The 27,805-nt window shown below is 38.4% G+C and overlaps 1 protein-coding gene across 1 annotated transcript in view; it reads left to right on the top strand.

Annotated features, from left to right (window-relative positions):
• Positions 1 to 27,805, top strand: part of LOC104494984 (inactive N-acetylated-alpha-linked acidic dipeptidase-like protein 2) — a gene marked incomplete at its 5' end in the record, with an annotated part of 115,000 nt that overhangs the window by 81,639 nt on the left and 5,556 nt on the right. Inside the window, 2 exons of the mRNA XM_010137892.1 lie at positions 8,190 to 8,283; positions 15,951 to 16,149. Of these exons, the coding sequence (XP_010136194.1) occupies positions 8,190 to 8,283; positions 15,951 to 16,149 (293 nt within the window). The remainder of the gene's footprint in view (positions 1 to 8,189; positions 8,284 to 15,950; positions 16,150 to 27,805) is intronic.

Below are 27,805 nucleotides of genomic sequence, written 5' to 3'. Positions count from 1 at the left end.
CAATTATCTTGCAGACTCTTATCATCTCATGCTTTAATTTTCTGTATCGTGAGTGGGGAGGGCTGGTTGTGCTAACATCCTGATTGGGTTCTTGCACACGTAAGTCAGGGAACGGTACTGATATTCATTAACTGGTAGCAAACACAGTGAAGGCTTTTATTAGCATGGAAGAGCATGATGTCCAAGCTGTTAGTCACAGCATCCTGTTTTTTCATACCAGTACGGAGCAATCTGCACTGATAAACCTTGTCTTTTGTTCTGAGATGACATTTACTTTCTTTACTATAAACTTTCCTTTATGGCTTAAACCAGAAAAAATACAAGAAAAACTAACATCTCTCGTCCTAAAGCGTGTGCACTGTTAGCTAGCTGCATATTTTATCCTTTGAATGTCTGTATTACACATGTAAATAAAGCAATAAAATAAGCTATGCGGTTTTGGTTTAAGGTAGTGAAGATCTGTCCAAGGTGCAATTTCTGTAGGTGATTGTTGTCATTAGAGATCTTTGCCTCCCATACATGGAATAAATTTTGCTTCATATTTTATTCTATACTTCTCTTTCTACCACAACAATGGCTAAATTGGTTTCCTCAGGACTGCCTGCAACCAGCTTCAGGCAGTTAACATTGCTTCTTCAAAAAGGATCGAGCACAGTTTCCCCCTCCTCCCACTATTCCTGAAGAGGGTCACAAAACAAAAGCATTTATAAGGTCACTTTTTGTGTGATGATGGCATCTTGATTTATGGGGATGCTCTGTGCAAATCATCCAGCTTTAAAGCAAAATTTTCTGTGTTTGTCTCTCAGAGTCTGCAGCTGGTAACCAGAGCAACCTGGCTTTAAAGCTGGAGATAAAAAAGAATTAACACTAGAACAAACGTCGAAAATTCTCTATAAGAAATCTAGTGTGAGGGTTTGTAAGGATGTAAAGATGTGTCGTCTTGTGGTGTGATCTCTTCACCCAGAGCTCATGAAGTGCCAAAGAGCATTGTGCTACATCCTTTTGCATGCTCGTAACTACACTCACTAGGAAACAGTCTGACTAACTTTTTTTGAGAAGATACCTCTAGAATTTGACATACGTAAATATGAAATTCATTGTATAAACTCTTCTCAAGTGCGCTGCTCTGCATAAGTCTGTCTAGTCCCATCCAAAACCCATTTGCGGTCATGGTGTTGGTCATGTCCCATGACAGTGAGCTCCAAAGTGATGTCTCGCAGGACACAAGGCACCTCTGTCTGCTTTGTGCTGGGTGAAGAGAGGAGGATTGCTCTTTGCTACTGTGTGAGGAGCGGCATGATGACCCCTTTATGTCCTCACTCATATCCCTTTCATCAGTGATCTGGATAGAAGGTAGAAGTGAGTGGAAAGAAACTCTGTGTAACCTAATGGAGTTATAACCCAGGGCATGGGGTTTAATAGCTCACTAGAAATTAATACAATTTAGAATATATTTTAATATACATACGTTAGAAGATTCTCGAATGCATTTAAATACACACAAAACATATATTTCTATGTACTTTATATAAATATAATGTAGGTATTTCTACATGTACTCAGAAAACAAAGCAGAGATAAGCATGAGTGTCTTTTTTCTGCAAGTAATTGAAAGCAGTGAATCAAATCTGTACCAAATGTACTTTCACTGCTTTAAGTGCTGTATATTATGCAGTTGGCCCACAAATTAGATTTTAAGCAAATCAACCACTTAAGAGAATACTTTTGACCTTAATTTCTCAGTGCCTCAGAATCTTATCATAAGCCGTGTAGAAAATGTAGAATATGGTCATATAAATAGAGATCTTCTGTACTCCAGAGTAAGCAGCCCAAGCTTCTGTGATTTTGGCATATCTTAATAGGTAACTTTTGGGATGCCTCATGCTCTGCACCACCTTGATCGAGTCAGTTAAGTGTCGTTTACTGTGCACAGGATACCTGCAAAGAGGGAGAGCCCATGTTTTGCTCACTATCACCTCCTAATCAGTATTTTCTATACTGAGAGTAAATAAAACAGTATTGATTTATAGAGGGGAGGGTGCTAAAATGAAGTTTTTATTATTTAGAAGACTTCATACTTCCCTTGGTCTGAAGGAACTCTCTGTTATGAATTACTGTTCACGTAACCATAGCCTCGCAGTACTCTTTTCTCAGAGAGCCCTCTACTGACCTAAAATACAGTGTTGGACTGAATGTCCGATACCCAAAAATAGCGTTGGACCTGTAGTGTAAGTACATGCCCTGGTTCTGGGTTGATTTTCAGTAAGAACAAAAACACAAGTGGCTTGAGCAGTTCTGAATTTTTGGAAGTTGACAGCTTTAGTGCAAAGCAAACGTGTTTGTGACTAGATTTCCATTTCTTTGCTTAATTGAGGGAATGTAGTTCTTAGAAAAACAACAGAGGGTCAAAGAATTTGGTGTATGTTCATGCTCCTGCCTCTGACTTCTCTTGTTTGAGTCAGCTTTTTTGGGGGGTGATGAATATCAGAAAAACAACTGTATAGATTGATTAGGCAGGAGTTTTTTTACAGTAAATTGAGATCCCAGTAGTCTGAATTTGTCAATGAGTCTTACAGTTACTGCCATTCATCCAGTAATACTAGGTGCTGAAATCATGTTATTGCCAGGGAGTCACAGATTTCGTTTCAACAGACTCAATTTTTCATGCTTAATTAAAAAAATCTGGTAACATGAAGGAAGTTGGGAGCAAGGGTGGGGAGCCAGCAAAAAAACAGTTCAGGAAATTTGTGTGTATTACCAGAAATATTTCTTTTTTGCAGGATGGAGAGGTCGGGGAAGGTTCATTATTTTAACACTGGAGATTGCTAATGTTGTGGTTCTGAGAGGGGGTCTTAATATGTGCAGAGGTTTATTCCTTATTTACATGGGTGTGGACACTGAAACCGTTGTTTATGTTTGGGTTAATGTCAAAAGATCTCAGCAGGTCACTCTGCTAGTCAGTACATGTGGAAAGAGAGAGCCCTTGATGCAGAGGTAAACACCTGAGATTAGGTGGTGCCACAGCCAGACACAAAAGTCAGAAACTTCTTCAATCACCTGTAAAAAAGGTAAAAAGTGTTATTTTCAACATGCTGTTACCAATCACCCTAAATAGCACACTACCCTTCTGTGCTGTTTCCTTACCCATGAACCCCATGGCTAATGTATGAAGGGAGAAATGCAAGGTGTGAGGGCAAATGTGACTTGAAAAAAATAATGCCTGATGTCAAGGGAGTTTGAGGCTCAGAGTTCAAACGAGTTGTTCGCTGTCACACAGTGATAAATTACAGAGATTGTTTTGAGTCTGTAGTAGAGAATCCTACGTGCGGAGGTCTGTTGAGTCTGTAGTTGGGAATCTGCATGGGTCTATCACAGTACCTTGTTACATTATCTGCTTTTCAATAGTTGTTGTCAGGGGGTTTTGTTGTAGGGGTCTTGTTAGCTGCCACATGTATGCTGGTTTTCTCTTAGAGTGCGCAGGTGGCGGTAGAGGAGAGTGTAGTTAATATTCATGGGATAAAATCATATATAGAAACCTGAGAATTACAGAATGCAGGAGGGAAGGAAAAGTATATAGCAGAGGTATACGGCTTGAAAAATAAAGGAGTTGCCACTGCGCAATTCAGGTTTCGAGTAGCTGTGTCTCATTCATTCCAGCAGATAAAATTGGAGTACAGCGCTACTGAAGAGCAGTGCTCACAGAAGGATAAACATGGCAGTTTACCTGATTTTTTAAGTTATATTGTTTGTAACTTGGCATATGAAGAGATCTGAGATGTCTGGTTAGATTTTAGCAGTCTTAATGTAACTAAAAATGTCTGAAGGCTCACCACTTACGCCCACTGAGGTTTACTTAGCTAGATATAGCACACAGTTCCAAATTTTATCAGACAAAAAAAAAACCCAAAACCAAACCAAGGCTGGCATGTGAACTTCTCTGTTAAAGAAACTGCCTGCACACTATATGCTGGTATTTATTGAGCAGATCGATCTCTATCATGCATAGTATTTTCATATCTTCATATCTACTAAATATGTTTTCATTTTATTCATTTCACAGGTTTGTCATCGTAAGACAGAGTAGAAGCTGGGTTGCCATGCCTGCATTGTCTGTAAAACCAGATAACGTTTAAGACCTGTCTCTGCAAGGCATGATCAACAGCAGCACGCCCCAAAAGCAACAATGAATTTGTGTGAAAGGCTAAACGGAGCCTTTCACATTTTTTTATCCTGGGTTTTAAGCGTTCAGGTTTTTTTAGATTTTTCATGCCAATAGACGTGCTTTGAGGTGTTAGTAGGCAGCTCAGAAATTTGAGGAAGCAAGTTGCCTTGAAAACTGAGTTGAACTGACTGAAAAAAACAGGTGTGGCATACTCAACAAAACAAAAATTTCTGAGATGAGCTCTCCCCCAAATCCATTTTAGTTTCCTTATTTACATTGTAAAGCAGCTAAAACGATGAAGAATATTTATAATTCACATAGCTGAACATACTGTGTGTATTTAATCCAGTTATTATTTATTGTCAGTCACTTAGAGAGTGCTGCGAATCCACCTGATGTCCCTGAGAGCTGACTTTTATAGTGAAATTAAGTTCGTAAGTTAGGTACGACTGCAAGAAGACGTAGTTCCTAAATTAATCTGTTATAACTCTTTGGAAGAGAGAAGAAATTATGGCTTCTTTTAGGAGGTGTCATGTGATACTGAATCATCTTTAACACCAGCATTTTTGGAAGTTGGTTTTGTTTGGGGGGTTTTATTTTTTAGCTTTTGGGATCTGCATGGCCTCAGAGAGATGAAGGCAGGGACAGTAATTTCCTTCCTGCAAAGATAGATACTTACACTAAATACCTGCAAAATGTTACCTTGGTATAAGTTTCTTATGAGCATTCTGATTTATTTTGCAATATACAGTATAACTCTGCAATTATTTTTATTTTTTATTTTAGTATTTATCATTAAAGTAATTGGAAGTTCATTTTAGTTTACTGAATTAAAAAAAAAATTCCCAAAGCCAAGTGCAGTGCAGAAGTTATTCATTATTTTTTGGTTCTAAATTGTATAAGAAAAAACACTTCAGAATCAATTATCATTTGAACTATAAAATTTTTCTTCAGATCTGATAATTGCACAAATGTTGCATCAATTATTGTGTATATTTTGTGTGTATTATTATGTATAAATGTTATTTGAGAAGTTGTCATTGGTGTTATAACCAGTTCAGTATGGGCATAGAATCAATTATGCTGCTTTAGCATTTCTCTTTATGAGAAAACTGTTGTCTTCACTCTTTGCTAAGTTATTCTTGCCTTTAATAATTCAATAGTCAGTCTGAACTATTTTTCAACAGGGGAAAGGGGGCAGAAACTTCTCTTTATTTTCCATGTCTAGTCAGCGTTGTACTCAGGGGAAAGGTATATCCAAAAATAAGGCTATAAATAAGGAATCAGTAGCCTTTTCTGTCTTGCTGCATTATGTGGGTTTGATATACGCTTCTGCAGCATTATTACTTTGTTCAAATCAATGCTCTGAGCTTTCCTTTCTGTGACTGATTTCTTCCAGATTAGCCTATGAGGTATGTGATTTAGTAAACACCGCTGTTACCTGTTTGCTGACACACAGATGTCTGCAGTAGTACGTACAGAGGTAGCATAAAGTTCTCAAAATGCTTCAGTCCGTCATAAGATTTTGATGGTGTCACTTCATTTAAACAGGAAAGAGAAAACAACTTTGGTCTGCTGCCATCAAAAGGAAAACAAACTTGCTTGGAAGAAAGAGATACTAGGCAAGCACTTACAAAGATCAAGCCTGATTCTGTAGGAGAGAATGGTGATGAAAAGGAAGGGCGTTCACTAGTGTGTTTAATGCCATTTTCATCCCTCACAAACACATTTTTTTTCCCTATTATTGTGTTCTTAAACATTGTGGTAACAGACTGGAAAATATCAGTAGCATTGTGTAACTGCACGTGACCCTCCCTCACATATGCCTATGAATATGTATCTTTACAGTTTAGTGAAGTTTGAGGTCTCAGGGAGGAATTCAAATGTTTAGTGAGGTATCATGTTATTTAGGATTCAAAGCGTCTGGGTTCCATATAGAATGCCCCCTCTTTAACAGGATGTGATTTCATTGCTGCAGTTGCTTTTCCGTAGCAACCTGCAAGGTGGTTAACATTTTGAGCAACCGTATCTTGAAGGAGTTCTGTGCAGGAGAAGCTGGATTTTGCATGGCATTTGGACATTTAGAACCAGATTTTTTAGTCACTTGTGGCTGGATTGAGTGAACCTGGCTTCGATACAGTTTTGTACTCTTTGGCTTAACAGTTCTAATTTTTTGTATTTCCCCAATAGCTCTCTGATATTCCTAAGATGAATGTTTTCTAGTGCTTTTCAACGCACAGACTATATCTATGCACAATATAGATATGCACTGTACATATATACGTAGATATACACTATAGAGAGATACACTCTTATTTTTGTGTATAAGCACTGATAGAAAATGTAATGCCCTTCAAGCATTAATGTCCCAGGCAGCTGAGAAGTTTGGAGAGAAATTTCATGAGCAGTTACGGTGTAATGTTTTAAAACAGAAGTCCAAACGCGGCATTTTTCATCTTCCTTCAAGTTGACTCTTAGTTCTATAGTTTTCCTGATAATGGCCTGACATATCATTATTCCTCCCTATTTTTTTCCCCCTGTATATACAGTAGCCTTTTTTTCTTCATGCTTTTTGCAATATTGTATTCTCTAGAGGTAAATCTCAATAGCTTCACAGTACGTTTCTGCTCAGACGTAGGTTGCAGCCTGATAGACAGCTTGTTCTCTAAGTCTCTGTACCCGATTCAGTCTGTGGCCAGGTCATTTCTTTAATGATTTCTTAGAAATGGTGTTGGGGTTCTATTAATCTTTCCCTGGGAAACTTGTATTTCTGATATTAGCTTTTCTTTCATCTACCTTCCTGAGAGATGGTTTTCCCTTTCAATTGCCTTACTATTGCTTTTAGTATTACTTAGGATTGTTGTCTTTTCCTACTACTTTGTATTGTAGAATGAAAAAGCTGCTTTCAGCACAGAAACTACCATATTGCTTCTGAAGGACAGATATTATTCTAACCCACCCCCCTCCCCAACACCTTGGGAAGTATTGTCCAATATGATTCTATTCAGTCCATTTTTATCAACATATTCCCCATCACCTGCAGCCATCATTCCATTTTAGAGCGAAGCCCTACAGCTATTTTTTCCCTTTTTGCAATATCAAGATATGAAGAAGATGAATGAAAGTTTCTTGCATGTTTTTGTCAGTGTGTTTTTATGGCTGTGGTAATGGACTTGGCAGCCTAGAGACTGAAATCCTCTGTTTAATCACAGGCTAGGTATAGTTCAACAGAAAGACATACTTCTATACAGAGCCTCTGTAGCATGTCTAAGCCTTGACCTGGAAAGCCTATCTTCTAGGAGTGAGAAAAAAAGCACCCGGGCCAGTCAGTCCCTGGCCTTATCTCTGGAGCTGTTGAAAAGAAGCATTCATGCCATTGAGTTTCCTGACAGGTGCTAATGTCTCGCCTGGAGTGGACTGAGAGTTCCCTTTTGCTCATTTGGGAATTCTTTTCTGTAAGTTACTGAGAGAATGTAGCGTTCTGTTCTGCCCAGTTCAGAAGTTGTATACGTGTGCACCAAGTTGTCACATACCTCTTAGAAAGGCGGTAGGTTTCTGGGTCAGCTTGCATTTAGCCATGGGCTTGATCTGAAGTTCATTAACATCTGTGATGTTTGTTTGGTTTTTCACTTGTGCAAACTCTTGAAATCCAATCACTAAAACCATGGAGCTAAGTAAAACAATAAACCTCATTCCTATTTTTAGAATGTTGATGTTTTATTTGAAAAGAAAGCAAAGCTAAGATCCTTCAAAGCCTCCTGCAGTAGTGTAGGTCCGCAGAAAATGTACTGTGCAGAATTATTTTGTGTAGTGGTAAATTGTAACCGCTTCATGTTTTTTAAGGGTGTATTAGAAAGGCAATGGTCTAGGTCATATTCCTTTTCACAAAGATGTGTTTATGGGGTTTTATTCATTTTTCCCTGAAAATCCAATGCAGTGAAAGTATGTGCTATTCCAAAAGAAGTGCTCGCCATTAAATCTGCTAGAAATTATTTGACTGTTTTGTGGGTTTTTTTGTATTTTTCAGCTAACAGGACAAGTGACTTTGCAAATTGCCAATGAACCAGTTTTGCCGTTTAATGCCCTCGACATCGCGTTACAAGTTCAGAACAGTCTTAAAGGTAATTTTTGTTAGAGGAATATTGTTCTCCATTAATACAGAGGCAAAAAAGGGTCATCTATGCCCTGACACAGATTTTCAATTTCCACTTGAATGATAGCCAGTGATTTTACTAGTTAAAAAGTGTCATTAAATAATGCTAAATAAAACAGTTTTCCTTCCTAAATAAAGCCTAAATGTTTATATTTCTGCTGATGTTACTATGTCAGTTAAGCAATAATTAGTATTAAAATCTCATAATTACAGTCAATGATAACAACCTCTGTGACTGAATGTTAACTGATTTTAATTCCCTTTAAGGCTTTGTTCACTACAGGCAACAGAGGGCTTCTAATGCTGTTGCCCTTTGGCTCCTTAATTTTCACAGACATCTTCCTGGTTTGGTTATTCCACTAACTCCCCTTGCTGGCGGAGCATGATACCTTTTCTCCTTTTTCAGGCATGACAAAGGAAAATAACTCACCAATACGTATTGTTTGAGTTGATTAAGCACTGAGACCCTGGAAGCTCTGTGTTTAAAACTGATCTTAGTGTGTTTGGGACAATGGGTTGGGGTCAGGGAGAGAGAAAAAAAAGTTCGTAGTCAGAAAGTAAACAAGTGCTGGTAACTTGAAAATGACGCAGATAGAATTCTCACAGACTGTGGATTTGGCACTGGGTATAGGATGGATGCCTTGGTATGAGACTGCTCCATCAAGGTTGTGGAGCCATTACTAATGTTCCTGTGTTGCCTTTTCACTTCTGGCTCTTTATTGTCTTGTGGCCTTTTGGGACCTGATAAAAGAACAAATATTCTGCAGTCATTTTTCCTACACTGGCAACAGAACCAATTAAGCCAATAGCCCTTGGCTTGCAGTTGTCCCTTTGCTTTGGCAGACTGTTCTTTTTTTTCTCTTCTCTACAGTTAGTAGGAAAATATTGATATGTTAGGAAGAACTAGACCCATCGTACGTTACTGAGAGCAGTTCTCTGCTACTATCTGCACTACAGAAGAACAATAAACCTTCTTCTTAGCAATTGAAAAGAATATCTGTCATAGCTCCAGTCCTGAGGTCTAAGAGAAGAAGTCTAGGTTCTAAGACTATCTAGTGTCAATCATCCAAATAAGCTTTCTGATACAGTGTCATCTGTCTTCCTCCCCCGCTTCTGTCCCTTTTCCCTTACAGTTTCCTTGTATCTAAGCGTATTCAAATGAGATCCAACTCTCCTTCCTTTTCTAAGTGACAGTTGAATGTAGACTGGATGTAGAGAGCGTAGAAGAGGCTTAGTCCATGGTGATTGTATCTTTTGATAATTTAGCTGCCAAACTCTAATGTAATTGTGTACAAACAGTTATTTCCGAAGCTGGTAGTTTGGTCAGATTTCAGTGTCCTTAAAAGGAATGGTAAAAGGTGTATCCCTGACAAGAACCCCCATGAAATTTGAAAGACTACTCCAAAGCCTGCCCTTGTTAGGACCTCACAGTGGAAAAAATGTGAGATAGGTAAAACCATGTTGTTGTTTCCTAGAGATTACCTGTAGTGTGATAAGGCCTTTCAAAACTATTTTTTCTATTTATACATTTATGGAACTGTCAAGTCGATCTGTTAAATAAAGATGGAAGTTCTATAAAATCACACCAAAGTTTCACACACAGTTTAGCAGACTGTGACGCCTTATCTCAGAAAGATTTTTTGCAATCTTGAGATGTTGCCCCTGCATTTCATTCATTCCCTGCAGTATAAAGTATTGCTTTTCTGTAATACACGTTCATAGAAGTATGATACCTTTTCTTTAATCTTGCCATCTATCCTTGTCAAGTCCTAGGAGTCAGGAGGCTGGCATTGGTCTGGAATCAGTGAGCATCCAAACAGACAAGTCATTTTAGCTCTGTTGTGCCATATAAACATTGGCTTAGTTCCGCCTAAACACAACAGGGAATAACCATCAAGTAAAAAGTGTGGCTCAGCTGGTATTCCTTCAACTGAACGTGAGAGGTCTGGTATTGTTTTTCTTTTTTGTGTAACAGGAAATTCTGATTTAAAGTGTCTTTTTTCCTCTAACATCAGTTAGATCATTTATCTCAAGCACTTCAGGGGAGGGAAAATTATTTTCTAGACTGTAGGGCCAGCAGGATAAATTTTCTCTCCCAGCTGTTCACTTTGGAGTTCTGTTTAATGACTTTTCTCATGACTTTCATGTCTTGTCTATCTCTGACTTGGGTCACATACCAGTTTATTTTGGAAACCAGTAAAACAATGGTCTTTTTTCTGATTGCTTAAGTGAAAATTTGCACTTTTCAACATGGCTCATGAATTTCTTCATTCTTCAGATTTCATGTAGTCTTAGATTTCCGGTGTAAAGTTACATTGTCTTAGTAAACTATTTCCTTCTCCAACTTGATGCAAACTGTAAATGTAGAAAAGGTGAAGGGAAATTTGCATGACATGCTACAAGATTTTTTCATTAGGCTTAATTTTGTGCCCCTGCCATCTGGTTCAGCCAGTCACTAAACATACATTTTATTGCCTGTCAAACTGTCTCACATTCTTGAAGTTAAATCATGTGTGTAAATACTTTCATCATGGTTTTGCAGTCTCCTGGATGTCCTCACAAAAGGATACCTGTGTCTTAATATTTGTTAATGGTGCATTTCTTTATGTTTCCAAAGGATTTAATCCTGTGCTGTGGTGGGTGTCTGTGCCGTTAGCTCTGTTAAATACAATACGATGTCATCGGAACTTTGTAAACCGTTTCTTACACTCAAGGTGGGTGGCAGGTTAGAGGGAGATGTCAGCAACAATGTGTTTGCTTCTGCCTCAAGGCCTGTTCCTCGGAAGGATAGGGAAATGGCTCTTAGGCGATGTGTTCTCTCCTCTTGCACACATCAGAACTCTTGGAAACAAGCTACTGCTTTCGGGTTTACCTGAAAGGAAGGGCTGTGACTGGGTACACTTTTCTTCTTGTTCATCTGCTGATGGTCTGACTTTTAACAGGAAATCATGTGGTCATAAATGAGATGAGATGGGTTCCAAGGCTGAAATCGAGGTCCCTAGGGCTATCCAGGGATCTGTCTGATCACACTTATGGTATTTTAGACAAATTCATGAATAGGTGACAGTTTGAAATATTCTCATTAACTACACACTGCACTTGTGCCTTTCATACATTTAAAATCAAGACCCACTGCAACTTGGATTAGGTGCAGGACTATCTCGTTAGCCCTCACATGCTATGAAAACCCAACTTATCTTTTGAGGTAGGGCACAGACGAGATATCAAATCTGATGTGTGAATAATACAATTGGTTCTTTCAGGCACTTCTGTAGAAGTATTTTGTTTGTGTATGCAAGTTCACACGTGCAAGCATTTATGTGTAAGTATTATGTACGTATATAAGCATTTGTATTCAGAACATGTTCATACTCTCTGCTGAGTGCTTTCAGCACTGTGCGGCCTGGACTTGCTCCTTGTAGCCTATCTCTCTCTGGATTCAGCTCTTTAAAGTTTAGTATATATTACAGCAAGCTTCAGAGACTGATGACGGGCGTGTTAAAGCGTGGCATTAGGATTAAAAGCCTGTCTGTACATTTGCACCTGACTGACTCAGCAGTAACAAGTTCTGTCACACGGTTTACAAGAGTGAAGTCAACCAGGTTTGACTCTAGCCGTGTCTCTGGCTTAGGGGCTGACACCATTTCATTATTGCAAGTCACTGGGCCCACCTAGACTCATGCAGACCCTTCAGAAACAGGTATCTGCTGCCCCAGCCTTAGATGGTGGCCGAGTGCACTAGGCATGCATGCCAAGATCCCTTGCTGTGGCTGTCATCACAGGCTTCTGAAGCTGGCGAGCAATCGGGTAAGATGTAAGCCATCTCTAATGGGTACTGCCTCGGAGAAGCCTATGACAACTAAGCAAGTGTGGGTGAGATTTTCTGGTTTTCCCTGTATAAGGAGGGCAAGGGCTGTGATACAAAGCTCTTTGGTTGATGCAGTGTCAGTTGTGTGTTGCTTTCTATCAGTTAGGCCCTTTCATCTCGCCAGAAGGGATGTTTTACAGATGTTAAATCAGCTGAAGTACTTGAGGAGATAATAGTAGGCAGTGGTAGCAAAAGTTTAAAAATAATCTGGTTTATAAGCCATTTCCAGGAAAGTCTGCATGATTTTCCGCAGCTCTGGCTCAACCCATACATTTCAAAACATCAGTCTAAACTCTCCGTCTTTAGAAAAATCAATACAGAAACATATCTCTGTCATTTACTCGATGGCTGCATGTGCATTGCCTTACAGCTATCTGCTAGTCTTCTGCTTGGCATCCTTTTACCTTATGTCCTGACCATATTTCTCTTACCATTTAGGTTGCTTTTCAGAGTGACTTTCTCCATCTGTCTCTAATGTTCAGAAAGTTCCAGTCTTTACTGTTCCCACCCATTATTCTTACTGCTACAGAGGTGAAAAATGAAACAGTTAGTTATCTGTATATATGACAGAAATACGTTCTTTGCCATGAGACACTGATATCTTGTCTTCATTGTCCTTTTAAGGATATTATATAGTAGTACTGGCAAACCTGTCATCAGCCTATATAAAAAAAATCATAGAAAAATGTATTTTCCATGGACAAAGCATTTGGTACTGAAGGGAAAGGATGAGCATCTATGCTCCATCAGTAGGCTGTATATGTTTCAGCACCTCAGTACAAAGTCATTGATAACTTCATAGATTCATTGAATAGTGTGTGTTGGAAGAGACCTTTAAGAGTCAACTAGTCCAACCCCCCTGCAGTGAGCACACACCGTAGGTGATCCTGAATTTACAAACTAATCACACCTGAAACAATTTCCCCTCTCTCTTACAAGCAAACACGTTTATGTGCATAGTGAGCAAGCATCATGCATTACACTGCTGATTTGTCTGTGCTCAGACTCCTGGAGGTACTTGTAGGCAAGTACAGTCATACCAGAGGGCACAGACATGTGCAGTCTCCAGCAGTACTTTCCGTAAGAGCATCAGTTACACAGGGAAAGGCTGTTGTATTCGATATGTGTAAAAATAAATTCCTATTTGGTGTAACCTGTTTCTGAATAAAATCCGGTTACATTTAGCAAGTGTAATCAAACCCAGCAGTGTGATTCTCTGATCAAGAGCATACATACTCTTGAGTCACTGTCTTGTACTTGCAATTTTATTTATTTAACAACTAAACAACTAGCTTAAATGATTCATCATGATTCATACTGGAGACAAAAGGAAAACGAATACAAAATACAATGTGGGATTGTTTTCTCTTGATTGAAGTAACACAGGTTTTTTTTTTTTCTTTTCTCTGTGGAAGCATCCCAATATGTTTAAAACATTATTAGTTAATGCATCCTTTTCTTTAAGAATAATTTGCCCTTCCACTCCCAGCTTCTCAGCTTGAGATGAGCATTAATCACAGTTTCCCTTGGCAGTGAAGTTCAGCATGTTCTGGTAAAAACTGATGTCCTTAAAGCAATGTCCTTAGCTTTCTGCATTAGCGGCAGCAATAGAGGCTTCCAGGTTTTGTACTGAAGTATTAAAAAAGGGCCTGAGTGTTTGTTTTATGATCAGTGTGATGTGAACAGTGCTTTCTATTCATGATTGTAAAATGTAGTTGCTTTAGGGGCAAAATGGATGCTGTGAAGAAGCAGTGAGAGCATTCATGGGATTTTTGTGTTTAGAAGAGTGGTCTGGTTGGCTTCATTTCCAAATATAGAATGATGTATTTTCCTTTTATCTCACCTTCCCTATTGAGAAGGCAGAACTGACATTTACATTTGTTTATGTAATAGTCAGAATAAAAATTATAAATGTTTTGAGTTACTTGGAATATGAAATGGTTTGCTGAAACCAAAGGATTGATTCTTTATAAAAGGGTGAATTTAAACCTTTCCGTACTGACACAATTCCTGGGGTAAGACTGCAAAGTCTGCCTGAGAACTGAAAATTGAAAATATTGGTATTTTGTAAAATATCCCAAATGTACCCTGTTTATATGCTTGGAGAATATTTTTCCAAGGCATCACCCTAATTTAATCAGACTTTAACTTACTCCAGACTCAATCAGAAAGATACCAGTCCTGTACATCAAGTACTACAGTGCCTGTTATCTATTCTAATTAGGGAAATGTGGATTGGTCAAGAGCTATTGTCCCAAACCCAGAGAGACATAAACCATCTTCTCTCACTCCTGGTCCAACAGAGAGGTTCTGTTCATTGTTGAAATTTATCTTGATAGCTCAGGAAATATGACAGTTTCCCTCACACCAGCATCTGTCTCTCCATGTATTTTGGATCATTTCATGTTTCGCTCGATTGGAATGTGTTAGTCAGCAGAATGACAGGAGTGCATGGGGAGCTATGAACTGCTTTCCCATTCCTGAAATATATCCAACAGCAAATCTCTTTTTCTGTACAAGAGGGAGAATATGTCATATTCAGGCGTTTCCTTGAATTTCTTACTTGTGCCTAGTTGCTTTTCCATTCCTGTTAGATGCTCACCTTTCAGACTCCACAGTTTGAGAAAGGGGTTGATGTTCTCCATTTACGATTTCTGATCTCTCCGTATATCTGCTAGGCAAGGAACTTATTATTCATTTAACTTGTGTCTTGAACCACTTTGTTGGATGAATTATCTCATTCACTAAGACACTGAACTCACTAAGGTTTGTACATTCAGCTAAAGGTGAGACAGCTTCTAAAACTGGACCGTTTGTTTTGGTTAAATCATCATTTGAAAAGTCTAAGGATTGTCGATTTTCTTAGCCTTAATATACAAAGTGAATCCTGGCCTAAAAGATTGTTTCTGAATCCTGGAAATGTTTTCGTTGGCTTTACCTCTCTCCACGTGTTTGTGAAAAATTAACACAGTCTATGCACACACTGGGAAAGGAGAGATGCTCTTCACCTGCACCACAGGTGGGAATAAACTGCCCGTTCACAATGCTCCAGTTCCCACAGTGCATCCTTCCTTCTGGACTACGAACAGGGAAATACTGAAATGGTGGTGTGCTCCAAAGTGCTGTGGGCTTTTATTCTGGTGGTGTCTGTGTAGGATTACAAACAAAGTAAGTTAATACTCCAATTTTTTAAAGTTTTTAAAATATTGACTGGATAAGAATATAGATCTGGATATCAATAACAGTGTTAGTTGGTTTATTGGCATATGATTTAAGTGATTAAGAGGAACAATTTCACATCAACTCTACAGCTGTTGTTAGCCTCTAAGATTCTAATATGTTGAACAAAATGCAATTAAACGCTGCCTGTTACGATTTTCTATATTGTGGAATCCAAGCATAAGCTTTCAGACTTGAGAACAGTAGCATCAAATGGCATTGCCTAAATTCTGTCTCAGAAGGAAATTTATAGTTACTGATTTATAACATTGCTTCCTACATGCCTGTTTTTCCAATTCTGTACCCCAGAATCATACCTTATACCTTATTAGTTCTTAAAACATCCCAGCCCAAATTGATATTCTTTGAAAAAAGAGATCAGAGCTTATGCACGATGATCTATGGATTTCCTTGACCCATTACATATGCACATAAGCAGGGAAAAGAGGCTTGGGTTTTAACTGGACTATTAATTTTGACTGGTAAGCAAGAGTAATAAGTGGTTTTCTCTGAGTCAGTGGCAACTGTCTTGCTCTTACTGCTCCTAGGTGATGAAATAGATGTTCCTCAGTTGCTTGCAGTGGCATCAAGTCTGAGGGACACCACGGAATTGTTCCAATCAGATGAGATGCGCCCAGCTAATGACCCCAAGGAGAGAGCTCCTATCAGAGTCAGGATGCTCAATGATGTGCTACAGAGCTTGGAGAAAAGCTTCCTGGTTCATCAAGCTCCTCCAGGACTTTACAGGTATGGTGATAAACATGTTCTTTATTTCAGCTAAAATGGTAATCTTGCATTGCTTGGCTTTCAAACTGTCATTCTCTTTTAAAAGAAATCCCAGTGAGTACCCAAGATAAAAGCTGTTTTTCCTATCTTATCCTTTCTGCAGAAAAACATTAATTCGTTACAACACATGAGGTCATTAGAATGCGGCACTGTAGCACTTCTGTCATGACATCACTGCTAACAAGATGTACGGTGTGATGGCAGCTCAGGCAGCATGACAGATACTTGTGTTAGATGGTACAGTAAGTTTTCAGAAGAAAATATCTTGAAGTCTATTACTGCCTGACAAGCTCCACCTATATTTTATTTAAAACTTTTTACAGTTCATTGAAGATTCAGAATTATACAAGATACTGTGTAGCATAATTTAACATATTTAATTATATAGCAGTGTTCTTGGGTGCATTTAACCAGTCAAAGGCAGTACAGTGGAGTGAATGAGAGGGCCTTAGTCAGTCACCATTCATAACACCTTCTCTCTGGTTACAATTGTTCTCCAATATGTATTCAGCTGCACTACCCAGGTGGATTTTCAGATGTCACAATCATTCCATCTTTAACTTTCTAAGAAAAAAGTCTACAGATCTATCTCTCCCACCATGTATTCCTCTACAAAAAAAAAAAACAAAACAAAAAAAAGAAAAAAAAACCTTAAGGCAATCAGGAGCTTCAAAAAAAAGTTCGAAAAGCAGGAATTGGCCAAGCCTGCCCTGAGTAATGCCTGGCCCTCAAGCTATTGAGGAGTAGTAGAAAAGAGTGTGCATGTGCTTCAGTGCAAACTGCCTGAAGCAATGTATTGCCGCCCCTCAATGTAGCGTTTGAGAGCTTGACCCCAAGGATATATTTTGAACGCCCTGGGCTATAGAGTGAGTGTGTACGTGGGATGTTGGACTTCAGCAGGCCTACTGGGATTATTTTCAAGGACTCTGAAACTGAGGATAGCCAGTGGCACATTCATACTGCCGGCTGGGAGGCTTCCTAAGTAAAACTGTCCCTAAAGCCACACCCAGGATGTATTTTAGGGAAACTGATCGGCACACTCAAAAAAGAAGGCTCAGAAGTGAACTGACATACATACACAGGAGACAGACAGGGGCCAGGACACAGAAGGGAATGAGGCATCTGTGTAATTTAAGAATATAAACGTACATGCAACCAGAACTAACTACAGTTATAAACTAGGAGGTTTTGCAATTGATGGGGAAAATTGTCAAATGTCTGGTGCAAGCGATTGTTCCAAGTTGGCACAAAATAGGTGGTAGAATTAGGCTTTGGAAGAAAAGCAGAAAGCTACAGCATCAGGAGGAAAAGATTCCTCCGAGCGTTAGGAATGGCACAAATCAAATGCAGTCATCTTGAAACAAAAACAAAATTAAAAAAAAAACCAAACAGTAGTTGTGGTGAACTCGACAGTATCAGTGAATAAAATCCCTACAGCTGTAATAAAAAAATATAGGAACAATATTTGGGGAGGGACTAATTTACTTCGTTCCTGCTGTGACTGGAGTTATAATACAAAGAAATAAAACAAAAAGTGATTAAATAAAGTCCAATATTCCAGGTTTAGCACTGCCGTCTTTCTTGTCTGACTGCTCTGGTGTTGCAATGGAGCCATAAAACTGCTTAATGTAATGTAATGTGTCTGTGTTGCATTGCAACGGCACATCGTTGAAGCTGGTCCTGTTCTTTATTTGGAAAAATAAATTATACCTAAACTTAGGACTCCAATAAGAAGGGGTTTTGAGGTCTCTAAGTTCTTGCAGTGTTTCAGTATTAAGTTTGTTATTCACCAAGATGTATCTTGATAGCACGCGATATCGCGTGAATTAAATTTTTCACTGTCTTGCTCTCAGCAGTCCTTAGGTGCAGAGCATGGTATTCACACTGGCAAAGCAGATAGTGTGGAAGTGAAAATTATGTCATTTTTTCTTTCCTAATTCCATTAAATTCCATACAATATTTAACGGTAGATGATAAGGTTACTTCAGAGTTTGTAGGAAGACATTGGATTTGACTTTGAACTCTTTTACCTAACCTCATCTGGAGTATATAACAGTAAAATACATCTTCTGTGTTTGGATTTACACACTTATTTTAAAAGAATGCATTCTTTGTACTGTGTCAAGGTGTGTCACTGTAGTGTAAATATACCTTTAATGGAAACAGAATCAAGGACAGTGATAGATTTCTGATCTCCTTTCCCCCCATGAAAAATCTACCATACAGTTGCTTTTAAAAAAAACCCATCTAACAGTATGTCTTTATTTGGGGTATTTTTCACTTCTTTAGGGATTGAAACTCCTTCTGTTAATTGATGCAGCTACACAAATCTATAATTGTATCAGAGGAAGACTAGAAATTCTTGAAAAACCTGATGTAGGAGGGTTTTTTTGCTTGTATAACTTTAAGCTTTTCTTTTTATAATTTGGTCAAGAAAACAAATGAAAAAATCAGTCTCACAGCCAGGACCTTGTGTACCATGTTTCATTCCAGTCGCAGGATTGATGGGCAAGTTATAAAACCCTGAAATAGTGGTTTATAATGGAAATGCTGGCAGCCCTTTAACTATAGCAGTGCACGCAGTGCAGCAATAAATACTATGCTTCATCTGTAAACAGAAATTTAGGATGCAGTTTGCAGCCTTGACCTTCAGGCTCCAACTGTGTTTAGATCATTAAGATTCCATAAATACTGTAATTTACAGCCTTCTGAAGGAAGAGTTTGTGTGCACAGTAAAGCACGTATTCTTCATGAAGAAATGATTGCTTCCTGTGTACCCATTTGGACTCGTATTCTCAACCTCAATCAAAGTACTTGACAAATTTGCTGAAGTCTAGGCATCATTTTTAGGCTTGTGTTTGTCCTAATTCACAGCTCTCTGGATCTATACTATGTTTTCTCTTCTAGAACTTGAATTAAAAAGAAACGTGGGGTTTTTGCTTTATTGCAGGAGGTGGGTTGCAACCTGCTTGTGCTTGTCCACTACAAAGAAACTAATACATCTTTTCTGCATCTTTCTTTATATGGTTTGTACACACATTGCCATAGCTGTAGTCACTTAAAAAAATAGATGCTTCATTCCAGTCAATGTTATAGGGCAATATTTGGGCATAATTGCTGCATTATTCATCTATAACGAGCAATACAATTATCCAAAGTTACTAACAGAATTCAAATTACTTTGCTTTTTGGTAATTCTACTGGGCTATCCTGACTAAATTTAAGTAATGATGATTGACACTGGCAGGTTGTTCAATACAGGGTAAGTAAGCACTGTAGTTTAGATGATTATCATTCTTACCAGAACTTCATGACATTGAACTGAGAATTTGACAGTAGCAGTCTTTCCCCATGGTATTCTATTTCCAGCTGAGCTGGAAATACACAAGTACAGCTTTCATCTGGGTATTTTAGTCTTATCCAGAAATTTAGGCAGAATGAAAAATAATAGGTTGAGAAATGTTAGCCTGCTTTCTAAAGGTTACCCTGGGGCTTGATTTGGGGTTAGGATAAAATCTGTGAGTTTTATTGGTACCTGAAGAATTTCTGTGATTCCCAGTGGTAACCGCAGGTAGACTTCTTTCTATTTCCATAGTAAATGTTTAGGAACAGAATAGGATAGCCGTTGGTATTTTTCATTTATCTGTTGTTGCTTCTTATAATCATAATGTCGATAATTTCATTGTTTATATTTTGTCATTATTCTAATGGAATAATCAGTAGATATTTCTATATGTTTGTTTCTTTTCCTTGCAATTTCTTGCTTTCCACTCTTACAATGATACTTGTGCTGAACATATCTGTGTGTTTTCTGATGTTCTTGTTTTGATACTAGTACTAATAACCAAAAATTCCACTGCAGTGGCATGTACATAAGCAGAGGATCCGTTACTTTAGGCACTGCCTTGTCAGAGGAAACGAAAAAAAAAATTATCTCAAACATACTGTCCTCTCCAGGAGATGGTCAGCCTCAGCAGAGGAATAAGGTGATTCTATAAATGCTGACACATGGTAAGAAAACCCCAAATTCTTACCCTTATCAGCATCCAAAAAAGCAGGTGTAGTTGCCTGCTAGGGGCAGGAGAAGATGCTTTATCTCAGTAGTATAGACAAAGAGTGCTTCAGCCGTAAATAAACACAGATTGAAGCAAAGACCTGGGGCTGTTTGCCCACAGTGAAAATAGCTTGTCTGATAAGGTCAAGAAAGTACTCGCTGATGCCTGTTCTGATACTGATTAACCAAATCTCTACATGGCTCCTGAGAGAGGACAGCATTAATTTCTGTAAATGAATGTTTGTAACGTTAGGTAATGGAGCAAATGTGTCCATGCTGAGCAATGTGCCTCCACTTTGCCTGTTTCCTGAACATCTTTTCTGCTGTGCATCAGCTAATCCTTAAAACTCTTAGACTCTGAAAGTCTACTGTCAAGCTTTTGCATGCTTTTCCCTCTACTAAGATACCTTCCAAAACACCGACACTGGCAATATCCTGGATAACGAGACAGCACGTACCTTCCTGGTGTTTATAAATATTGGACTCAAATCTTATGTTGGCCTAGGCTGAATAAGACCATTCCCCCCCATCCCTTGTGTATTTATTATATTTTTTATATTTGCTGATCACCACAGCCTCTGACAACCTGTCAGCCTAATGTATCTGTCAGGTCTGGGTGAACTCCTTGGTTGTTCACACAGAGAGCACGTGTTGCTTTGCTGGAAGGTGTAGCGCTTCAGTGGCTTTGGAACAACGAATAGTGATATGGCAAAGAAATGCAATAATCAAGAAAACTTCATGGAGTATCACAGAATGTTAGGGGCTGGAAGGGACCTCTGGGGATCATCTAGTCCAACCCCCTGCTAAAGCAGGTCCACCTAGGTCAGGCTGCACAGTACACATCCAGCTGGGTTTTGAAAGTCTCCAGAGAAGAAGAGTCCCCATTTCTTCAGGTCCATGTCTTATCTTCATCATATGTTGTTGATACTAGATGGATCCAGAAGCACGTAGGGTTTGCTGGAATATCTTGTGATGCTCCCACCAAGATTTCCAAATCTAAGAGAGTCACTAAAACCAGAGTTTGTGTCTTCTGTCTTCAAAAGTAAAGTTAAAAAAAAGACACGCTGAAGGACTCAGGCTGTCATTTCTGCTCCAGTTAGGTGGTTTTTATTCTTAACAGACCATTCCTTAAGGATCAGTTATGTCCTGACTGACAGTTCTTTTAACAATTTTATAAAAGAATCGAAGTCAACTTGTGTAAAATCTTTCATTTAAGAGTTTCATCTTAGCTTGCCAAGTTTAACCTGTCCATTAAGTCTGTATGCATCTGTCTCCGCTATTTATGGAGTCATTGCAAATTCTATTGTGCTACATCTAGTAGATGTAACGGAGTGAATTAAGTAATAAGTAGGAGAAAAATAAGGATTTCCTAAACAAGAAAGACCTCCAGCAGCTTTTATGGCTCATTTGTGCAAGTTAAACTTCTTCCTGTTGCTTCTTTTTATGGTGGATACCCAGGTGTGACATTAACACTTTGGGCTAAAAAATTACAACAGATCAGTACGTTATAATGCACTGAATAAAATGCTGGCACTAAGCAATGAGAGACTGTGCACCCTGAATTTGCCATAATGAAATGAAATATGCTTTTAGCCCCTCACAAAAATGTGACTTGTGTTGTTGCTAATCTGGGGCCACTCAAGTGTTTGTTCTGCACCAGAACAAATGTTTTCCTTTCAGATGGAGATTGCTATATCCAGTCCTCACCTATGGGTAGAGTCTATGGATTTATTTATGTTTTGCCGATAAACTGCAGCAGATTCTCAAGTGTCAAAATTCACATGCCCTAAGACTCTACTTCCTAGAGATACATTTAGTAAGAAAATTAAAATCCTTATTAAATCTCCAGATGTAAACAAATAGCTCATTGGATTTACAGAGGACAAGCATTGAAGATGCAAATAGCCTGCTAATCTTAAACAGCGATGTGGATAAACATATAGTGTAATGTCATCTGGAAAAAAAAAAACACCAAACCACAAAAACTAGCCAAGACAGTAATTCTCTCTCATTCTATAAACTCTTTGCAGATTTGGGTTTTCATTTTGAACTTTCATTTGTGGCTTCAAGTAGAAAACATTTCCAAATATATATGTCATGGTTGAGACAGTTTTCACTGGCCTGACCCAAACACCTCGAATATATTTTTTTCCACATTTTATTATATAGAGCAGAGGGTGATTTGGTATGATGCTGATGATTGTTAATGTGGGAAATACTGCAACAATTCACGTTGCACTGGCAGTAGTAGGTACTGTTCTGTCTCTATTATCTGCCATCTGTGATTTGTAAATACAATTCTAGAATGACGTTGGGGGAGAAGGAAGGAACTGTGTACTGGGTTTAGAATTGCGTACCTCAGATCTGGCCATTCAGTCAGAGTAAATGAATTTTTGTCTTACTTCACAGTAGTGATTTTCCATCTGCCTTTTCACCCTAATATCTTGAATCTTTCAAAATTTGCATCTCCTTTTCTTCTATAATCCACATCTTACAAATGGGACTGTGATTAGCGTTAGTTTCACTGGCTAATCTTTCAATGGTGTTTCTTGGCTCTGCAGTTCTTGCTTAGCTCCCTCTCTATGATACACTTTTGTCCAAATGTATTTTTTACACCTAAAATGTCTTCTCATTTTATTCCATCTTCCTACTTCAAACTCCGTGGTGTTTGTGCAGTCTGGTGATAGTTTACATGAGTGTAAGCTGAGAGATGAGGCACGCACTTACATATTCAGGACAGAAGAAGTGATGCATAGTATCGATTAAGACTTACTTCACTGTAGCTCATTTCATGAACTACTAGTGGCAAAAAAATTACAGGAAATATTCCAAGGCTGGATTTATGTGTTTCCCAAGAATGTGGGAAGGCAAAAAAAAGTTTCATGAGATAAATGAACTGTGGCAGTTACGAGCTGTCAGGACATCTGAGATGCTGTGCAGTGCTTGGTAAGTCTTTAGTTAATAAGAACTGGAAGGTGATTTTTCTCCCAGTCTTTGGTAGCAGACATTGGATGAAAGTATTAGGTTCTTGGTTTATACAGTTCTCTAAATAGATGTTGTGTGGCTGGTGATCAGGATCTATAAAAGTGGTGACAATCTTAAGTCAGTGTCCAAAGTTTTTTACAGCATGCTGAAATGAGGGGTTTTTTGTCATTAAACTGGACAGACTGAGTCATCTCTGCAGATCACCCCGATAAGAAAATAATTTATAAGAATATAAATGCAGGTTATTTTTTCTCATCCTAAAACCAGAAGCAAACCAGTTAGTTAATGGCGTGACAATGGCATGAAGTTACATAGGTTGGAACAACCTTCCAAACTAAGAAATGTTTCCAATCAGATCCTGAACACTAGATGCTAGTAGCATTTATATAGCTATCACTGTCTTTAAAACTGCAATAACATGTTTGGCACACTAATTTCAGTTTAAAATAATAGCTTGAGTCGAATTCATACCACCAAGTCACTAGCAGAATCTGGAGCAACAACCTTAATGTCAGGTGGACTGAAAGTGTTTTGTTCACTCTATACCTTTTAAACATCATACCCAACCGTTACAGGTGGATGGGCGGAAAATAGGAATTTTCTTCTCTCTTGAGCAGCTACCAGATAATTAAGATCACTTCCTATTCACTCAGGTGGTGCCGATACTCAGAACGGGATTTGAGGGACTGGGAAGAAGATACAGTCATGAACCTGCGCATTCAGTAGATCAACATAATGTAGTATTGAAATTAAGCTGTAACTCTGAATAGCCCAAGAAGCTTTCCTCAGGATACCTTTTGCCACTAGTGCAGCTCGCCAGAACAGGCGTAGTTAGGAACGGGCATAGTGTAGGAACTGATGATGATGATGACAATGATGATGAATTCATGAGGGACCTGTAGGAACAGTATTCTGATGATTAATTCATGATGAACTTGCAGGAACAGTATTCTAGCAGCATTCTCTGTGCACTGGGTGACTTTGCGAAGGGTTCTGGCCTAGTCCTGCCAGCCCCTCTGGGGGTGATTGATCAGTGCTGTGGTTATTCATTCTTTAGATCAGATAGATAGAATTTCATCTGGTGGGATATTGACTCTTTAACATTCATCCTTGTGTGAAGCAGGACATTTATCTTAATATACATCGCTAGCAATTACTAGCGTGATAATGCTCTTACAAATTCCTGCTATGGTTATTTTTTTTCTCATGACTGATAGTCAGTCTGAATTATGCCCTTTCTTAATACTGAGAAGATGCAATAAAGTGAATGCAACTTATACTCAGAAACACCTGATTCATCTGAGTGGCAACTGAAATGGTTTTTCCTTTGGGATCACCAGTACATGTAATGACCATGAAGTAATGGCTGTATTTGTTGTCTTGTAAATTTTTACTATTTAAAGAGCAATTGCTGCGTAAATACTAGTGAATTAGCCATCTGCAGAGATGTAATTATGGCTGACTTTAAAGCTTATTTAAACAGGGAGCATGAAAATCTTTTAATTACACCTGCAAAAGCAGAAAACCACTATAATTAGGGATTATGTCATGGCTGGAAACCAACTCTCCCACTTCCCTGGTATGAATGGTAAACCTGGGTGTACATACCATAATTTATTTTTCCCATATGTTCTTTTCATGAATTTTCTTCCATCCTTTTAATTAGATTGATTTGTACACATAGAGAGTTCTTTAGTATCCATCAGGCCCAATATGGTTTTGATACAGTAAATATTATTATGTATGTTGTAATTTAACATAGCACTGGTGGTCCTGAAGACAAGACTTTATCCAGGACATAAAATTCCTCATGCTTTCCACGAATGTGCATGGTCTTGACTTTGCGAAGAACTGGGTTCTTTTTCTCTAATGACATTTATTTGAATGTGTGACCGTATTAGATGCTTTAACTGATTTCTCAGCAGTTGTTCTGCTAACTGTAAAAACCCTGTCACAGAAGGCTGTTCAGTGCAGAGCTGTCATGCCAACACCTGGAAAGTCTTCCAGTTTAGGGTACAGTTTCCACTCAGTTACCTTTGCTGGCAGATCTTGCTCAGGTCTGTGCTTATGACGCTAAATACACCAGCAGTATTTAGTTACAAAGAAAAATAGCCTATGATCTCAGAAAGTTGTACCAAGTATTAGATTTTGAATTTATTAAACATGACAGAAAGTTAATGTTTTATACATTATTTCAGTTTTCTTATAAATAGTAGGATTGATAACATTTTTTTAGGTCCAACGAATAAATGGTTCCACAGTCTTGGTCATGACAGATAAGAACCACTCATGTATGTTTGAAATATTAGCCAGGAACATTTCTCAAATAAGTAAAAAAATAAGTGGAATTCATTGGAAAAAAGTTAATATGTGATACTCCTCCCACTCACGTATTACCCAGGCAGTAAGGCTTAGAAATGGGGTTGTGAGATCATTGATGGGAAAATAACTGGGATTTTAAAAAAGTGTTAATTTTGTGTTGTCGAGGCTTAGAGAGACTTAACTGAGAAGAAAATCTCTGGACAGAATTAGTTCTGCTCTAACTCAAACCAGAACATTTGCAAATGCATGCCATGGAAGGTAATAAAAATATAACTTTAGACATCTCTGTAAAGATCATACTATGACATAATTAATATTTTATCCATAGTTAACTCTTATGATAATGACCTTTCTGATTTTGACTGTGATGATGATGGCCTCACGCCTCATGTTACGGAGTTACTTCAGATAATAACCTAGTCAGGATCAGAACTGGAGATAAAGGTCGAGCCAGTTTACTGCTCCAAACACTGGACACTGCTTGCTGCTGTGTTTAGAAGTGATATTCCTCCTTAGGAATCGGATGGTTTACAATATTTCTAAATAAAAATCCCTGTGCAGCCTTCAGGACATCAGCTGCGAGGCGTTTGGAAATAATTTTATTAATTCACTTCCCACAAGTCCTTCAAAATAGTAGCACATCTGCTTTGGATTTGAGTATTTCAGACTGAGACATCCTGAAAAGAATAAGTTTCCTCCAAATTATTCAGCATAAGCGTATTTCTTTCCTTTGAAAAGAAAATGTAGCGTAAATGAAAGAACAACATGCCTGCATTTGTTACCAACAGCTACACTATTCGAAATTTAACAAATTTCATACCAGTTGCTGCCAGAAAATAACTTTGTAAATACAGTTATGTTAATTTTGTTTAATGCATCATCACTCTTAAGTATAGACACGAGTCCTTGTTCTAAGAAATGACAGGAAAAATATTGAAGGATTTTCGAGGAATTTTCGTATTTCCGCAGAATATGTATTGTTCTCTCATCAATCACCTATAGGGTTTGAAAACACTATGGCAGAGTCCGATTGTGTGTTTTGTGGCTTCTTCAGGAGTTTTAGATAAAATCGCTTAATTAATTTCTATTATACCCTAGAGAAAATACTGCCTAATTAATTAGAGGACGACTCTTTAGCAGTGATAAATAATCACTTGCAACTTCTGAAGAACAAATTTATCGTAAGTTTTCTTTTTTTTTTCCAATTCTGTTCTGTAAAGTCATTCTGTACTGTTGAAGCTGTAGAATTGATTCTTCTTACTGATCTTACTTACTCCAGAGTAAGAGAGAAATAAGTTTTCTACCCTCAGCAGTTTTTCAACAGGGGAAGAACTGTGAGTGCAAGGTAATGTTGATGTTCAGCCCTTGACAACAAGTGTTTAACTGAAACCTGACCTTACTCAAATACAGTCTCAAAACTAGTCTGGCTTCTTAGCTCTGTTATTCTTATTTGAGGCTGTCCCTTATGAGGAGCGACTTGATTTGCATCAAAATTCCAGCTTCCTTTTGTTCATGGTCATTTTATATTATGCTAGAAGCTGGTTTGCTATCCTAAGCCAAAATATATTAAAAAATACAGGAAGAAAGGAAGTAATTATTGTTTATTTAATGAAAAAAGTGAAAATGTTTAGCCACAGGTTGTCATAGATACAGTATCCCATTTGAAAACTTTTCCAAGCCATCACAGAGCACTGTCCTATTATCAGAAAATCAAGATTAACGTTCAGCTGGCTTTATTTTATGTCAGTCTTTTCAGTTGAGAGTAATTATTCAACTATCAAAAGAGTAATTTTCTTGAACAGAAGTGAAAGTGAATGTTTTCTCTGAATGTTGAGTTTTGATCATAAAAAAATCCCCAAACAGCCTTTACTCATCTTGATTTCTTTAATAGACCTTTCACTTTCTCTTTGGGATTATGAATGCTCCCACATGCGAATTGGAATGTAGTAGATAATCCGTAACCATCACCAGGACAGCTGGGGAGGTCTGTTGGTAAGGTTGGGGTGGGTGTTTATAGAGTCAAGTCGGATAGGGTCCAACTTAGGTGCAGATTGTCGGGGGTTGATGAGGGCTACCTGCTCCCTAAAGGATGGGGAGCGCAGCACAATTCCATGGTCCCCAGGAATTGGCCCCTCCAGCCAGGCCCATAGTGCCCAAGCGGCGCAAGCAGGAGAGGTCTGGGAGTGGCAGGTGATGCTGGTCACTGCATTAATGCACCCAAGGCCTTGACAAAGATCTGAAGGGTGACAAGGTGCC

Source organism: Buceros rhinoceros, unplaced genomic scaffold (assembly GCF_000710305.1).
Source record: "Buceros rhinoceros silvestris isolate BGI_N320 unplaced genomic scaffold, ASM71030v1 scaffold446, whole genome shotgun sequence".
Taxonomy (NCBI): Eukaryota; Metazoa; Chordata; class Aves; order Bucerotiformes; family Bucerotidae; genus Buceros; species Buceros rhinoceros.
The sequence above is the reverse complement of the archived record's forward strand: the minus strand, read 5'-3'. Positions and strand labels throughout refer to the sequence as shown.